At 41.6% G+C, this 19,009-nt stretch overlaps 1 protein-coding gene across 8 annotated transcripts in view; it reads right to left on the bottom strand.

Moving 5' to 3' along the window:
- The window catches only part of SH3KBP1 (SH3 domain containing kinase binding protein 1), a 315,045-nt gene that overhangs the window by 183,752 nt on the left and 112,284 nt on the right, over nucleotides 1–19,009 (bottom strand). For all 8 annotated transcript variants that reach the window (XM_070603477.1, XM_070603481.1, XM_070603483.1 and 5 more), the window contains one exon: nucleotides 7,124–7,247. In XM_070603477.1, the coding sequence (XP_070459578.1) occupies nucleotides 7,124–7,247 (124 nt within the window). The remainder of the gene's footprint in view (nucleotides 1–7,123; nucleotides 7,248–19,009) is intronic.

Consider the following 19,009-nt stretch of genomic DNA (forward strand, 5'->3'; position numbering starts at 1 on the left):
GATGTGGTTGAACTCAGTGCTCTCCTCAGAGCCTGGTGGACTGTATGGAGTGTGTACAATTCCAGCATTCCGCACACGTGGATTGTACACTCCTCTGAAACGTGAGAAAACGTCAGTCATTCCCATTTATATGGACTCCCTGACTTTTAAAGGTACCTGAGGTTTCATGCCAGAAATATAAAAAACAAAATAGGAAGACAGATTTACAAGTGGGTTATGTGCTATGCACAGTGTTTGGAATTCTGAATGTTCTTCCCACAGAAACAAAGTCATAAGCGGTGATTAAGTTTCCAGACTAACCTGCAATGTCGCTGAAACAAGGCACATCCACAATGTTGTCAACTAACAAAAACCGAAAAGCAATGAAATTAAAGAAGAAAGACTTTTATTTATCAAGCATACTTATGCTTGGTGGGATACCTAGAGTGGGGCAGGGGGGCAGGAGGGCAGCTTGTGGCCAGGCAAGAAGGGGCTTCATCTAGAGAACTGACAAACGAGAATGAAGCCAACGAAGTCAGCTGGCTTTTTATTTCACTACCTGCTGACAACTGAAAACAATATCAGTAACAAAATATTGCTCCTTAGAGGAAACTGGGTTCAACGAGAAACGAAGAAGTAGTCAGGGGTACTTGGAGCTATAAGGAGGAGACTTGGCTTACCTGTAGAGATTTTAGTGTAATTCTTTACCGTGTCCAAATTAATACCTCTACCTAGAATCACGCATACAGGAGTTCTTTCTTTTTATGCTTATGAACAATGATCCTGGTCCGTAAAGTTAGAACAGATGGAACAAGGATGGAGAAACAGATTCTGTGAGTTCAATGAGCAAATATCAGAAGAGAAAGGAAAGGAGCTAAAGAGAACATGTGTGTAATGTGAGAAGCCATGGATCTGAGATGGAATTGCATGAATTGAGAACACTAAGTCAGAGGAACCCCAGGCATCTTGCACAAGGTTTCCCCAGGGAGAAAGAAAAGGTAAAGAGGAGGAGTTTCTGAGGAGAGCCACCAGGTGGAGCCACCACCACAAAACCACTTCACGGGCTTGGGTGGAAACCCAGCAGGAGTATGGTGGAAGTCTAAATCAACGATTGTTCCATGGGACACTCATTACTCTACTGTTAACGCCTTGGAACCAGGACAGAGAGATCGAAAGGAGATAAATAGAAGGAAAATTCTAAAAACCAATTTTGCCAATGACCTACACATAAAAATGTGTAGAAAATATAAGAGAGCAATACCCCTCCAGAATGGTTTTTTTCACCCATTTCACCACCACCCCTAGACCCAAGAGACAGTACTTCTCAGATAAGAAAATGAACAAGGGCCACATACTCTATCAATTACTGGTCCTAACACAGGCTCCCAACAGAACTTGTCAGAAATGCAGCCAGGGATCAGTAACTTTAAAAGACCTCTATATGGTCCCTTTACTCTCAGGCTTTCAAGAATGAAGGCCCACTGGGAAAAAAAGGCTATAAATGCATATATAGATACATTCACATAGACATATATATTATTGAATGACTATGTATTATATCCATCCATGTTCACTGCCAGGTTGCCAGCTTTATCTTTCCCTCCCTATGGAAAAGACCAGCTCAGGGGCTGGCCAAGAACCTCCATACAATAGTAATGCCTTCTCTTAACTCTTATTCTTTTGCCCACCCATCAAAGTCAGCAATTTAGGTAAAATCGACAGGTGATTTGGAAACTCAAAGAAGAATCTGACCCAACATGCCACATCTTCAAATTCGTAGTTAACTGGGGGCAATTCACATTTGTTTCCTCAAAAGGAAATTTGAAAGGAAAAAAGTCCTGTTTCTATAAACAAATCCTCAGATCTTACATCTACCTTAAACAACGAAGCACTGGAAAACCAAAGCAGTTGACATTTTCTTTATTAAGGACACACTTTTTCCATCCTTTGTTTATAGTTTCATTTCAAACAAAGAGCCCACAGCCTACCAAGATCCAGGCCACTGCCTCCAAGCCAACACAAAAGTTCCATGCTAGCACCCACACATTTGCACATGCACATACATACACACACACCCTCACTCACTCATGTTCTAATGAACAAGTCAACAGATACCTCAAGAACAGTGTTCCGAGTAGCCAAGTAAATGCTAAAGAAATGAAAGCTTGAAAAAATGTTTCCCCTTCAGTCGAGACAAGGGAGGGAGGTCTCTACGACCAGATCTGTGTAGGGATTGGAATGACTAGTGCTGAAACTGTGAGGAAGAGAGAGATAAATGCTAGGTAAAATTCTTCTGACAGCTACAGGCAGCAGACCAAAATGGAGAGCCCTTCCATGCGGCAAACATGAGGCCCAGATTCTGTTGAGGGGCACGTATGTATCACCCATCCACACACAAAACGAATTCTGAAGAATTTCTGCACTTTTAAAGCAACAGTGTGTCACCAGAGGCAGAGCAGCTGTTGGTCCTTCTGTTAAGGAAAACTTTTGAATTAAACCTGTCTGAAGGACTGAACACATGAGAAATGAGCCCACAGAGTCACAGTCTACATTTAAAGTCATATCCACATACCAACTCCCCATCTCAACTTGAATCTCATCTCATAGCATCAGTGCTGCTAAACCTGTTACAAATAACACCTTTTAGACCATCAGATCTTTCAGCATTAACCTCTGGAAGGGGCAGTAAAATGCAAATGCGTAACAAACCTTAAATAAAGATGGTAAAAGCAGTTTATCTTTCAGAAGGCAGATGCCAAAGTAGCAGAGCGACTTAAAAAGATGATTATAAAATACACTTTATATCAGGAAAGCATAACAATAACAATAATAACAGCAAAGAAGAAGAAATGTGCAAAATACAATAGAGACTTACCAAACACTGAATTCATGATAAACTGGAAATAGAAACAAGGACATATAAAGCCAACCAGAAATCCGTGGAGTGGCTTCACATTCAGAATGACAGAAGTAAATAAGAGACATAGCCCCACCTTGCCATAAAAAATGTATAGCACTTTTTTAACATTTCCCAAGAGATATAACAGACTGGAACTGCTTGCAGGCAGTACTGGCTCGTATTTTTCTAGTCTTTCTATCTGCCCCAACACCAAGCACAAGGGCAGGCCAATAGCAGGCATGCTGTCAACATGTGATACTGAATGTTCATAAGTATCCACCCAAAAGTGAGGAAGGAACAATGTCCAAAATTACAGGCAGCAGGAGGGGTTCAAAGAGAGGTGGAGAGGCAGCTTCCCCATGAGGTCTGCTAACAATGCAAAAATGCAGAAACGAGAGCCCTGAAACACAAGCTGGTCCTTACACAGGCCAGCAGGATAGATTAGAGCCTGGATGCTTAACCTATCACACGGATAAAGCTGGTGGAGAGACCTTTCTAAGGATGAAACCAAATTATTTTTTAATTTTAATTCAAGTAGAGAAGAGTTCATATTCAAATGGACAAAATCTTCCTTGTTCATTTTCAATAATGCACTTAGAGTATCTGCTATTAACTGTTAAAATGTCCATTTTGTTCAGTTTTGTTTTAAACTTGAGGTTTGAATGATTTTTTAAAAAATTCCTCCATATATCAATGTTCCAATTTAGGAGGGCCCATTAGTCTCCTATATGGGCTTAACAACAGAAGAAACAAAAGAATAAATCATTCTCAGGGGCCAGGCCGGTGGCTCAGCGGTTAAGTTTGCATGTTCCGCTTCAGCGGCCCCGGGTTCGCCCATTCAGATCCCGGGTGTGGACGTGGCACTGCTTGGTATGCCAAGCTGTGGTAGGCGTCCCACATATAAAGTAGAGAAAGATGGGCACGGATGTTAGCTCAGGACCAGTCCTCCTTGGCAAAAAGAGGAGGATGGGCAGCAGTTAGCTCAGGGCTAATCTTCCTCAAAAAAAAAAAAAAAAGAAATCATTCTCAGAAGGAAACAGACAATCTTTTTCTGTCTGGTTCATAAGAACGACATTTGGCTACAAGGAAAGTTTTCAGATTTTCTAGCTGCAATTTGTCAACATACTGGAGTCTGGGATAATTTCAGGATATACAACATCCATGCTGCAAATTTAAATGAAAAATGACTTCTTACTCCTTGGGAAAGTCTTGTTTCAAACAGGAAGCTCCTTCACTGTGACTCGGCTAACAACTAGAGAAGCGGCCCGGGGTGGGTGCAGCCACAACTGCCCCTACAGTCCTAACGCCTGGAATGTATAGCTGATGGCTGCCAAGCCAGCTGGAGGATCTTCTCGCTCGCTCTCAATTTCAGTCACATGTTTTTCTCAAGTGAAAAGCCCATGGAGTCATTCCAGTACCTCCCTAAATCAACTCTGTAGAAATTTGCAAAGGTTAAAGCTGAAAACTGAAACTAATTGGTCCCCAAACTAATGTTTCCACAGTCCTGGCCTTTTCTGAAGGCTATGAACAGCTTTCTTCAAACCCAGGGTATCTTTTGACCTTATGCAGGTGCCTGGGGAGCGCGAGCTCATCCTACACTTGAGGTGCTATGACTCATTCGCCATTGCTGCAAAGCGAGGCATGTCCCCAAATGCAAAAACTGCTAGACACAACTCGGCAAACTTCTTCAGCTAAGTCTATGTCAAGTTCAAGACCCCATGGAGTGGATCAATTTCAGACTCATGATAGAAATATTCTTCGATCTTTCTTTATTAAACCAACGCTAAGCCTGTATCAAATAATAAGGCCCATATAAAGGAAATAGTTATCTCATCTTTGATAAAGATAAAGATCTTGGGTTACTTCTATTAAACTCTCACAGGATCCAAGGCTGAATCGTAAGGTGGACTTACATACTGTAAGAAAGATCCCATGTTAGTGAATCAAATCAAGCTGTCACCAAACTCTGAAAGCGACTTCCCTCCATAACAACAGCAATAGACAAAAACTTTCAAGAGATTTCTAGGGACAAACTTGACGGAACCCGGGGACGGAGGAGACTTCAGTCATTTACGAAAACTCATAAAACTTGAAAAATTAGTTGGACGGAAGTGTTTACAAGTAACTAGAATCATCCCACAGATTTAGCCTCTGATCCTTGTTTTAAGGGAAAAAAGTGGTTTTTCATTGATTTGGGGTGGGAAAAAAATGTAGCTTTTGAGCTCAGCACAATGACCTATTTATCTGGCCTGACAAGGCCAATCAATCCGGCCCGCTGTTTATTAGAAGGAGTAGTAGGATACTGTGAGTCTTGACGGGTGGGGGCAGGGCCAAAGACGGGACAGGCCCTGGCACACAATGCTTCCCTTCAGCTGGAAATTTATGTTTGGTCCAGGTGACCCGGGGTCAGTGTGAAGCCTGGGACAGAAAGAAGATGGTTTGTTATGTGTTTCATATTTACAGAATGCCTCCATGTGCTAGGGTCTCAGAGCCACTGGCGGATTCAATATGTAAAATACCTAAGAGTAAAACATTGGTCATAATCAGGCTGTAGGCCTAAGGTGGAGGCTAAAAAGGGACAGAAGTCAGTAAACCACCCCTTTTAATGCCATTTTCTGGTTAATGAAAAATTCCATAGGGGACCTCAAAGGCCAGATTTTTAGTTGTCAAGAGATAATTATCTGAAAAGTTAGATTCCTTCGTTGATTTAAAGTTCTCAGGTAATTTTATTGAATTTATCTGGATAATTAACTTAATTCCTTAACTTAATTAATTCCTTATCTTGTTAAATTAATTAATTACCTTAATTCTCCTGTTTACTTTACAAAAACAGGCCTGGCAGGAGACGCCTTGCTGCCCGTCAATGTGTATGCAATTCCTCAGCCCATGACCAAAGAAGCATCAGGAGGAAGGGGAGGGGCTCAGATCAGCAAAGGAGGCTGGGGAATGTAGAGAGACACACTGAACTCTAGCTCTCCTAATCCAATGAGGGCAGGCCTCAGGAGTTCTGGAACTTACTTGCAAGAATGCAGGAGGCGCTTTTGGGGACAAGTATAGTTTTACAGCAAAGTATGCTTAATTCTTAAAATGGGAAATCCCCTGCACTGGTTGGATGGGATTTAAAAAAACAACAACAAAAAACAGAAAAAGAAGAAAAGGAAGAAAATCCTATAGCTGCTAACCAGCGTGGGCCTCCAGCCAATATTTAATCTGAATAATTCAAAAAAGGAAATGTAACCCAGGGCAGCTGGAGGGGGTAGAGGAAGAGGCAGGAAGGAAGAGAGACACAAAGCTAATGTCTCAGGCACTATGATCAATGGACTGTTTATTGGACAAATTCTTATGCTGTCTAAATTTTATGAAAGATTAGCTGTTCTTCCCCCATGGTTATGTAAACTTGCTTCTTTTTTCTTTTTAATGGAACTCTTTGCTAATACATTTCCTGCTCCTGCTTTTGAACAGCTCTATATTTCTCTTTAAGGAAGTAATCAGGCTGTGAAAAGCCTGCAGCCGAATGCTCACCTACCGCGGGCATGCTTGGTACGCACCCTGGTTGATTCATGGTGAGGGCAGGGGCGGAAAAAACTGAGGGCATCTAGTGTGACTATGGCATAAAACTGAATAGAGACCTCTCAGCAATCTTATATTCTCTTTTCTGTCGTTTCAAAAAACAATGTCACAAAGGGGGAATGGGGAGAAAACAAACTCCAACGCTGACACCTGAAAATCTGCCTTGAGGTCTCAAAAGAGGGAAACAAAATGGCTAAAGGTCTCTTGGTTAGATGGAAGTGTGGGCTCTATCTTCACACGTATGGCTCCTAAACCAAGAGAGACAAGGTCTGTTTGGGAGCCCAGTGGTTAGAGAGAGAAAGACCCTGATAAAGCCTGCTCTTACTTTAAGAAGAGAGCATGGCCAGACATATACAGCTCAGCCTGCACCACAGAATTCTCTAAAGTCACCTTTCATCCACAAAAATAGATATGAAAGCGAAAGCTGAAGTCCTAGAAAAATCGGCATTTACAAATTTAGTCTACTTTCCCATTGTCAAAAAAATTTTTATTCATTCCCTTTATTATAGCTATTGTATTGTTACTTGCCGTGTGTGTGTGTCTCTAAAATTTATACAAAAACAAAAGGGCAAATGCCATTCAATTTTCCAGCAATTCAAAATTGGACACAGTTCACCCAGAAGTTTCCAGTTTCGCTTTGTGTGTGGGGAGGGGGCTCTTTCCTCTTTTCCATACCTCTCTTATTGGTTCTTAGGATTGTTTCAGAAGACAGCAAAGCATTTCCGCTGGACACTTCATGCAGGGGCTTTTCTGGAGCTTTGCTAGAGAGAGGGTCTTTCTTCATCTCTTTCTTTATTTCCTGTGAGGATAGATAAAAGGAAAACAACATTGTAGTTTGAAATTTTGGAATGCCTTTTTGACTATTTTAAGCTTCAGCTTTCTGAAAATGAACTATAATGATCTCAACTCAGCATAACGTGATGTTTGAAAAACACCGTTTCCTATATTTTTGTAGCTTGTTTTCCTTACATTTACTAGAGATGCTCCTGGTCCTATAAAATGGAATGATGTCCAATATGGTTATGTGACCTTATGGGACTACGGCCATTCCAAGTGACCATAAAGAATGAATGATACAGAAAGGCCACGGTACAGCTCTAAGTGACAGCCTGCTCTCCTCTTTGAACAATGACAAGCTTTGGCCAAGTAGAGTCATCCCTTAAAAGCCTTCTGGTTTCTCTTCTTCCCGACAGGGGTTTAGAGAAGCATATTCTCAAATCACGATTGTGCTCACAACTATGCTAAACCCCAAGCGATAATGATTTAAGTTCATTTACAGTTGTCTAGTTCCTCTGCCTTTCATAACTCTTGACAAAGAAAAATATAAGGATAATGAACCGAAATAAAGACTGTCATTCTAGGCCAAGGGTCAGCAAACTACAGCCCATCATCTATTTTCACAAATAAAGTTTCATTACAACACAACCACCTTCATTCGTTTCAGTATTTTCTATGGCTGCTTTGATGCTACGAAGACAGAGTTGAGTCGTTGGAACAAAGATCAAAGCCAAAAATACCTGGCCCTTTACAGAGAAAGTCTGCTCTAGGTGGTCTCTTATGAAAGCTCCATTAACATCTGGATTTTTAAAACCTGATGGCTGATACAATTATTTCAAATTACTTTAATAATTTACATAATTATTTTCTAAGGCATTAATAGCCTGAAATGATAGTAACGCACACTGCAGGCCTGGACTAGGGGGATTCTGGGCTTGTCTGAACCCATGATCATGCTGACTTGGGAAAAAGAGGAAGCTAAGGGCTAGACCCAAAGCATGTGAGTGGCCGGAAGAGCTCACAGATGAGAGAGGTGTTCTTTAGAAAGAGCCCGGGGCAAGAAATGGGGATGGGCTCCTTCTATGGAATGAACATGAAGATGGGAGATTAGGTAGGGGGACACAATTTGGCCTGGGCAGAGGTGGAAAGAAAAGAACAAAAGCTTGTCAAAACATAGCCACAGCCTGGCAGCTTCCTACACACCCGAGCATTAGTTACTGTATCCAATTCCCCGATTGCTGGCTCTGTTCACAACAGCCTCACCCTCTCTCCCTCACCAGGGCCCCACCGGAAACCAGCAACTGTGGCTGGTGCTTTGCTGGGTTGGTTGAGAGTTTCAACTGGCGTCCCAGGCCGACACAGCATAAAGCTGTGTGCACGCGTATGTATGTACACGGACTCCTACCTCAGCAGCCCCAGCACCTGCTAGAACAGCAGTTGCCGGGGGCTTCTGCAGCCTCGCAGGCAGATGGCATCAGGGGACAATCTGCAAACATTGTCTGCCTGAGCTGCATGATGGCTGCCAGTCTGCTATGGCTCTAGAAGTAAAGAAAACAAGCCACCACGGGGGCTCACTCTCCAACGGTTGCTTCTTTGGGGGTAGAACAGTTGCTCAAACCTCACTTTCCATTGCAGTGTGGATATGACCATGCACACACAAATTTCCCACCTGGACACAATGTAATACAGTGATACAACATCCAATTTTGCCAAGGAGTAACTCGGAGAAGTTCAGTGGGTTGCGGGCGACACGGCAAGCATTTGCTTAGCATTAACTGCTAATGGCATGCAGTTGGAGAAGGGTAAAAGAGAGGGAAATGTCTGAGAGACTAGGGTGATCCCTGGAGAAAGCTTCAGAAGCCATGGTTGTCAAGAATGCTCACACCCAAGGCTTCAGAGCAGCACCCCACGAGCTTAGAAAGGACTCATCTGATCAAGCAGGTACTTAAGGGCTGAGAAACCAGCGCTAGGAGAGAGGTTGGTTCATAAATCCCAGATTCTGTTGTCCCCCCCAATGATTACTCCCATTTGCCAGATAGAGAAGCCTAATAATGACCAAATTTCTTAAGTTGCTTCTTAGAGGAAAGCAGGGAGGAGACAAAACTTAAAATATGCCTTGCATTTTTCCAGAGAAACCAATCAGACACATGCGTATGGGAGTGCATCCTGCAGCCTCTCCACCTGCACAACACCCAGGTACACCAGGCTCGAGGCAGCCCCACCCAAACCCAACATCTCCCCTCCAACCTGCCCCTTCTCTAGGAGAAACGGGAGCCATCTTGCTTGACAGCCCATCATCTACCCACTTCCCCAGGCTGGAAAACTCAGTGTTAACCCCCATATATAACCAGTCACCCAGTTGGGCTCTATCTACTTCCTCAATCTGTTTCTCTCCATTCGTCCCATACTGCCTTAAAAACATGAATACCAGGCAAAGAACTTGAACAGATGTTTCTCTAAAGAAGATATACAAATGGTCCATAAGCACACAATTAGACACTCAACATCATTAGCCATTGGGGAAATGCAAATCCAAATCACAATGAGATACCCCCCTCATACCCACTAAGATGACTAGACTTTAAAAAAAAAAAAGGAAGACAAGTGTTGATGAGGATGTGGAGAAATTGGAACCCTTGTACATTGCTAGTGGGAATGTAAAATGGTACAGCCAATGTGGAAAACAGTATGGTGGTTCCTCAAAAAGTTAAGCATATAAATACCATATGACCCAGCAATTCCACTCCTGGGTATATACCACAAAAAATTGAAATCAGGGACTTAGATACTTGCAGGCAAACGTTTACTGCAACATTATTCACAATAGCCAAAAAGTGGAAACAATCCAAGTGTCCATCAACAGACGAAAGGATAAACAAGATGTGGTATATACATGCAATAGAATATTAGCCTTAAAAGGAATAAAATTTTGATACATGCTACAACATGAATGAGCCCCAAAAACACTATTCTAAGTGAAATAAGCCAGACACTAAAGGACAAATACTGTATCATTCCACTTTTATGAGGCACCTAGAATAGGCAAATTCACAGAGACAGAAAGTAGACTGGAGGTTACCAGGGAGTGTGTGGGGGGGAGGGAGATGGGAGTTAATGTTTAATAGTTACAGAGCTTCTGTTTGGAGTGATAAAAAAGTTTTGGAAACAAATAGTGGTGATGGTTGCACAACACTGTGAATGTAATTAATGCCATTGAACCATTTTAAATGGTTAAGACGGCAAATTTTATGTTATATATAATTTACCCACAATAAAAAATACATAGGAATACCAGCTAACATTTGAGAGCTTACCATGTGCTAAAGCCTGCTTTAAGAATTCCACCTGGATTGCAACTTTTGAGCTGCACAACAGCCCTGTTCACAGATGCACACGCGAAGACATAGGGAGCTGAGGAAACCTACCCGAGGTCAAACAAGCAAGAGCCAGAATTGGAACCCAACCTGTCTAGCTTCAGGGCTCATCTCTAAACCACTCTTCCTCTGAGTCCTGCCTGGATGATAATAATGTCTCCCTGCCTCCAGTCTCTCTCCTCCCAGTTCAGCCTTCACACTGCCACAAGGACACTTTCCTAAAACAAATGTCTGCTCTTGGCACTCCCCTACTGAAATCCTCCAGGTACTTCCAAAAGACCACAGAACAAGCTCTTTCATTTAAAAACTTTCCAAATTGCACAGCAAGCCACAAGTAACCTGGGTACTCACTTCTGGCTCAAACTATCTGACATGCATGCTGACCACATGGTACCGGTTACCATGCAAATGCAAGCTGGGGAATGCACTGCTTGAACAACACCTTGATGTTCACAGATGTCTGAAGTCATGGAATCTTATTGGTAGGCTCTAAAAATAGGTGATGTCATTGGCAATGATACAACTTTACTCTGGCAACGGCTTATATAAACTAAAGTGCTTTAGCAGATATTTTTTCACTTGTTTCTCATAATAACACTGTCACTGCAATTTTTCCCAACTGGTTTATTTTTGCATATACAAATTGTGAGACCCAGTCAGAGAGAACACAAGACCAGTCAAAGGCCACAAAGCTAGTAAGGGGTAGGGTGGCCATGAGACCCAACTCTGGGCCTTCTAGACAGAGCTCTCCCGCTACACCTCATCTCCCAGGAAGAAGCAGTGCCATGGCTATAGTGGGGAGATTCAACATCACCCCAACCATGGCTCTAGGGAGTCTTCGCTTCCCTCCATGCCTAAACAATGTAATGGGGGCCGGCCCAGTGGTGCAGGGGTTAAGTGCACACGTTCTGCTTCAGCGGCCCGGGGTTTTCCGGTTCAGATCCCGGGTGCAGACACAGCACCGCTTGACAAGCCACGTTGTGGCAGGCATCCCACATATAAAGTAGAAGAAGATGGGCACGGATGTTAGCTGAGGGCCAGTCTTCCTCAGCAAAAAGAGGAGGATTGGCAGCAGATGTTAGCTCAGGGCTAATCTTCCTCAAAACAAACAAAAAACAATGTAATGTACTCTTTATCCATAAGCCCATGAGTACTGATGCCCAATCTTTGAAATCTTTTATCGTCCATACAAAAAACCCCTTTGCTACAGAGGAGGGTGGACTTGGCACTGGACTAATTCCTGCCTGCTTATAGCCGCCAGCATCCGTATACCTGGAGCTCTCCGGGGTTCTGATCCAGGTCCTGGGACCCTGGATTTCCTGGGTCTGAGTGTTCCTAGACCCCAACCCTCAATCTCAGCTTTTTGACCACTAGGCCTATATTTTTAACCACTTGTTAAGGACCTGGATCCTACTATCCCAGCAGTAGAGGTGACACCCTGGGCCAGAACTGTGGGCCACGGAGGCTTATAGAAATTCATACATGCCCACATGTATAAATCAGCAATGACTGTACTTGCTTAAAGACACTACAGAATAGTCAGGGTATTGGTAAACCTCTTTAGGAGGTAAAGAAAATCAAATCCAGCTTCTCTTTATCTCATATCTGATGCCTTACCAATGGAAACTCGGCATGTACAATAAAATTGAGGCCATCAATAAGATATCGATGCTGCAACAACACTTAAGCTGTGTCATAAGGACCATCTGAGTAAAGGGAGAGGAGAACTCACATCATTTCTGCTTCCCAAAGCACTATTCTGATCAGAGGCTGAGATGGCTCACTCACATCTGGAGGCCAAAACGCCCCAATAATGCTACACCAGCAAAAATTCTCCATGACGCATTTAGCAGCCTGCAAACAGCAGCCTCACTGGGCAAACACATAATTTGTACGCAACTGGGAGCTAAACTAGCATAGTCTGCTTTCTGATAAGTGGAGTTGCCTGGATATGGCTGGCTGCTGAGCCAAGCAGGCCACCTCTTTTCTCCTCTCTCTCCCCATTCATTACCTACTATACAGGTACTGGGGGTTTGGCTAGGTTGAACCATAACTTCTTTCAATTAACCAAAATACTACATAGTAAAACACCAATGAAAGTCTGGTTTGGGAGCCCCTCCCTCCTCTTACCCTTTATGTCTTCTACCAACCTGGATACAGGTCAAGACACAGGATTCATGGTGAATGAAGAGAATGATGCTGTGAGTCAAAAAACCAGAACTAGTCATGGCATCATCAGTTATCACGTGGGTGACCTTGGGGGAAAGACTGAGAGCCTCTAAGCAGCTCTTCTGTCATCTCTAAGAGAAGTCAAATGTTAAATGCTTTGGCACCATCACAGAGGTGTCTTCAGAATCAAATAGTGAATTGGAGAGCAGTATACAAATTGGTTATTTATTGTCATTACTAATGTCATCATTAAATAGCAAATGCTACTAAAAAAAGAACTGTGCAGTCAAAATGTTGAGTGAAAGAAGCCAGACCCCAAAGATCACATACTGTATGATTCCATTGGTGTGAAGTTTAACAACATGCAGCACTAATCAATGGTGAGAGATTCAGACTAGCAGCTACTCTTGGGAAAGTACTGACTGGGAGGGGTCCAAGGGAGCCTACTGGGAGGATGGAAATGTTCTATAATTTGGTCTGGGTGATGGTTACACAGGTGTATGCACACCTAAAAAATTAACTGAATGGTATTTCTGAGATCTCTGCATTTCACTATATGCTATTTCAATTTAAAAGAACAACTTAAATGCTTAAAGTCAAAGAAGACAGATTCTTCTAAATCAAAATGTGCTAATATTTTGTCCAAGAAGGTCAAAAACCTGAAGAGCTAGTGCTTGGGTGTTTTAATATTAATCTCAGGGGATGGAAATCTTCCTGGGATCAACATTAAGGAGACAAATGGTCAGAATGTGCCAGATGCACCCTACAATTGGGTGAGCCAAGGGATGTCTAATTGACACAACCAGCTGAATGGATCTGCTCCCTCCACAGCATCCTTCCTCTCCACCGCAGCTGCTTTCCTCACATCTTGCAATATTTCCTTCTCTCCTGCCACCAACAGTACAGGCACATGGAGCAGGCTGGTACCACTGACACCAGGGGGAGCTCAGTGCTGCCCTGACCTGCCAGAGATGCTGGTCCTGGGCTTCTCTCTGCATCAGAGTGAGACTGGACAGGGTGCCCTCAGCTCAGGGCAGGAGGATGGGGAAAAGAGGCATCATTTGTCAGCCTGCCCTCAAACCTGGTCTGTTTTTTTTTTTTTTTTGGAGGTAAGGCTTCCTTTAGAGCCAGATGTGGCTGTGGGATCACAGTTGTGTCTCCTACACTAGCTCATGGAAAATCGTTTTTTGCAAAATTACCACTGGCAAGAGATAAAAGGAAATTACTAAAAACAAACCCCTACACCAAATCTACTGATCAAGAGAGTTTTGAATAGATACAGAATCCTAGAATAGCACATTGCCCCCCCCACACACATGCATGATATCTTCCTGCCCACCCCCCACGCAAAAGGCAAGTGTGAGGAGCAGCCGCCTCATGAATGTTCCCTGCTCGCAGGCACTATGCTTTCCCAACATTTGGCTCCCTTCACAAAAGGCGAGTCAGTCTCAAACACCTGGAAAGACACAGCAAGTATCCTGAAAGCAATAGCAGAGCACCAGGGGAGCTTCAGCTGTACCTGTAAGATTCTGTTTCTTTAAAAAATATATCTCGTTATCACAGTTTAAAAAAATATTCATGCTGTTGAACCATGAAATGTACCAACTTCATTAGAGAGAATTTTGAAGAAAAAATTGCGTGTGTATATATACATAAAATATCTGGAGCAAATGTGGCAAAATATGAGGATCTGATAAAGCAAGGTAGTGGGAACACTGGTATTTGTTATTCAGTTTCTGTCTTTTTCCAATGCTTGAAATATTTCATAATTTCCCCTAAAAATTACACAGTGAAACCACATTGATGTCTCATACCACAATGGCTTTCTTATATTTACAAAATATGCTGCCACTTAGAAAAGTGCTCTGACATACCATCATAAATATACCTAAGATATTTTCAGCTCAAAGCTAATAAGTTTTCTTTCAAATAACAGGATACCTACTGTCATGTTTCTATGTAAGATTTTTCAACTGCATATTCGCACTATCATATATTTGCAGGATTATTTCCCAAGAATCACTGATAACACAAGCCCAGGCAAGAAGCTGTTGACCTGAAGGACAGAAATGGATGCTGCAAAGAACTCAGCAAGTGCTCAATATTGGACAAAGACAAGAACAGCTATCTTTGTGTCCTGAAGAGATAACATCACTGCCTGATGTACAACACAATTACCTGCATGACAGTCAGTGCCTTTATATCTGCCCATGCCCTCCTAAACATCTAGGTTATTACCATTGGATCAAAGGGTGTCAATACCAACCAGCTGTTTGGACATGCTTTAGCGGGCACTTAATAAGTATTTGTCAAATAAATGGCCAGTTTAGCAGTGTTATGGGCAGGGCGACTACCTACAGATGAGGGAGAGTATTTTCAATTCAGCCCAAAGCTAGGACAACATAGAAATCTTTATCATTCATACAACAATACAATTGGATCACAATCAACTTCTCACCTCACAGTATGCAGATCTGGCTTACAAGCAGTAGGAAGAAGATACAGTAAGAAAATTCACTCAATGCCTCATTTATCTTAAACAAGCAATACTTATTTATTAGATTGGGAATATTAGATATTCAAAATAAATTTAATCATTTAAAAATTAAACCTTATAAGCACTAGAAGAAAACTTGAAAGATTTTACAATCTCTGAGTGGGAAAGACTATTTGACACTGACACAGAATCCCGAAGCCACAAAAGAAAGTGCTGATGAACTACAGAAAACTATAAATACCATGTAGAAAAAAAAAGAAAAGAAAATTCATCAACAAAGACAAAAGTCAAAGTCGGGGAATATCGCCTGTTATATAGACAGAACTCTTTTTACAAAGTATCAGCAAAGAGATCAACCTCCTAACAAAAAATACCAAAGGACAAATCATACCAAAAAATGACTCAAACATATGAAAAGACGCTTAACCACATTCATAAGAAAAATGCAAATTACAGCGGGATTCATTTGACAATATCTGTGCAGTGCTTACTACACAGAAGGACCCTGAATCCTTTTGGCTACTTTCTTATATCTAAAATTGTAGCATTTACATCTATTGTATTACAATGTTTACACAAGTCCTGTCACTAGAGTCTTGATTCTCTCAGAACACTGCCTCTGTTTTCACGGCACGTAGCACAGTGCCTGGTACACGGCTGGTATTCACACAAAGAGTAAGTATGAGAGATATGAATAGCAAGCACGAAATTCTCCAGAAGCTGACAGTCTAGAGAGGGATGTACATAATTTTATTACATAATATGTAATAATACATAATTTTAGTTACAATGAGATATCTTTTTTCTTGATATTAAATACCATAAAGTTTCTCAATGGATCGCTCCACTACCCAGTGAATTTATTAGTTCTACCAATGCAAGATATTTTTTATCCGTCAGATTGGCAACAATCAAAAAATGAATAATATAATTTTGGCCGTGGTGTAGAGAAAGATGCCTTCTCATACTTTCCAATGAGGGTCTAAATTCATATATAAATTGGTACAACTTCTGTGGGAAGCAATGTGTCAATTATGTATCAGAAATTTAAATGCCTATGCCTTTTGACTCAGTATTTCCACTTCGAGGAATTTAAACTACAAATATATTTGCACATGTGCAAAATGGTATATGTACAAGACTAATCGTTATAGCATTGCTTAAATTAGCAAAAGACTGAAAGAATGTAAACATGTTTCAGTAGAGAACTGGTTACATGAATTACGGTAAATCTATACCATGCAACTCTCTCCAAGAAAGAGGCTGGTCTATAAGCATCAACAAGGATAACTGCCAAGACACGTTGCTAGGTAGAAAAGCATAAGAATGTATGCTAGCATCTGTGTGCACATCTTATTGTGTAATATAGAACAACAAACTGATAACTGAGGCTGCCTCAAGAGAGGGGAACAGGGTGGCCGAGAGACAGGGAAAGTATATATTTTGTCCCTTTTAATTGGTAGCATGAGCCTGTGTTAGCTATACAAAATTGAAATTGATTTAAAAATTAGTAATTGAGATATATTAACTATTTCCCAGTCATTAGACTATTGACTGATACTTTTTCTGCACACAAGGAAGAAGGTGACACTCCCCCCATCTAGTTTGGTTATATCATTTCCACTGCCAGTTTTAAAGATCCCAACACAACTAGTCACAGTGATGGCAGTATATATGAACATAGACAAAGCTTAAAAGAAGGTTCTTCAGTCTATTTATTTCACCAAGCGGGGGAGATAGGAAAGTTAAGATGTGGAGGAAATCATGCCCAACCAGGCCCAATAATCAATTGTTGTTTCAATTATACAATACGAAATTCAAAATTATTGAAATACAAGTATAACGGCATGACAACAACTCAGAAAAACAAATAAAATACATATCAAGAGGCAATATTAAATCTCACTTGTAGCTTTATCATGGAGAGGATACAGTTTGCTTTGGGGCCCAGAGTGCAAGTAACAAGAGTTAAACAGTTTGGGATTGGTTAATTATGCTCAAAAAGGTTAATTACATGATCTCAAATTGAGCTCCCTAAGGAGTAGGCACTTTCTCCATCAATCTCTTCTGGAAAAATGACAAGATGTTTCCGATAACTTCATACCTACTCCATGAAGCAGTACTACCTGAAACACAGGAACAGACGATCTTGTGCTAGGTAAACAGCTCGCTCTTGGAGAAAAAAAGAGGAAGGAACATCTAGGGTCCAACAGCCATTTTTGCCATCTTTTTAAGAGCTTCAATGATGATTAAGAGCCTGGGCTCTGTGGCCCTTTGTTGGAATCTCTGTCACAGCTCTGACCCCTGTACTCTAAGCATGAGCCCCTAAGTTTCTCTCTCAGCTACTGTGTGAGTGCCTCGGGGATAAGGAATAGGTCTCACTCATCTTTCATTCACAGACACTCAAAAAATGTTGGCCAGCAGGTGCTCAATAAATTTCAGTCACTATCATTAGCTCTACCATTCTTGTAACAGACATTTGAGTACCTACTCTATGCCAGATAGAAATGAAACCAGTGCATGTGTCCAACTCAATGTTAATTTTTACAGTCACAGCTGCTTCTAAGACTAATAATCTAACAGAAAAAATGTAAATGCTCTAAGACCTTCTAAATATAAAAAAAACCAAATACATGCTTCACTTTCCTAGGTCTTCTAAAAAATATGGAATTAGCATGCAATTATGAAGAGTACACTACGAGCAAGGTACTCTTCTAAGGGTTTACATGCAGTAAGTCATTGAAAGCCCACAGCCACACTAATAAGTAGGAAGCATTATTATCTCTCTTTGACAGATGGGGGAAGGGGGTCCCAAGAGGAGAAGAGGCAAGAAAGGGCGGAGTGAAGACTGAACCCCAGGCAGTCCTGTGGCTGTCCCCGCTCCTGGTGGTCACACCATGCTCTGCCCACACAACCTGTACGCTCCTAACACTGCTCTTCACTTGCTCCAAAAAGCCAACTTTCATAAACTGCCATTTAAAAGAGGAGAGACACGGAAAATGACCACAGAATAAACTTTCAGAAGTGACCAGTATAAGGGCCAATGATTTGAAAGCTGCCCCGAAGTAAAGAAATTCTTGAATTTTTACCAACAAAAAAGCACCTGTTTACTGGTTGTTGAAAGAATGTTTATATACATTTCCATCCAGGATAACTTGATTGTCAAGAATAAATTTTTCCAAGTCCATGACAAAACAATGCCATTTCATGCTCATTTCCTGATTAAAGCTTTTAGACAGCTGGGCATTTTCATTTCTCAGAGCTGTAGGGAGCTATGCAAATTTCCACACAGCAACTCCAAGATCATTAATCTAAGGAAAGCATGTGCCAACAGAATACCAGATTTTATATTGTTTCAGTAAAGAAGAGGAGGGGCAGGTTAATCTAATTACCCTATGTGTGGTCACCTGACTCTGGTTAACAAAAAGATCAAACGCCAAACTGTACAGTCAGCAGAAAACTGCTAAGTAATGAGGCATTTCACAGCACAAAAGGAGTGGGAAGAGGGGGGTGAAATTCTTACGTTGCTTGGAAGCAGATACTGTAGCAATGAAAATAATCATACTCAGCTTATAGGAATGATAGGCAGAGCATTTCAATTATCACAAGGAGCTAGAAGCATAATTATAAATCACACACACACATGCACAGTCAACAAGACTGGAAGACACTTCTCGCCAAGGATTGCTAACTGGAGCTGAAGTCATCAGGAACCACTCATAATTAGACTCACCCTGCAGCCAT

The sequence above is a fragment of the Equus przewalskii genome, chromosome X (genome assembly GCF_037783145.1).
Source record: "Equus przewalskii isolate Varuska chromosome X, EquPr2, whole genome shotgun sequence".
NCBI classification, from domain to species: Eukaryota; Metazoa; Chordata; class Mammalia; order Perissodactyla; family Equidae; genus Equus; species Equus przewalskii.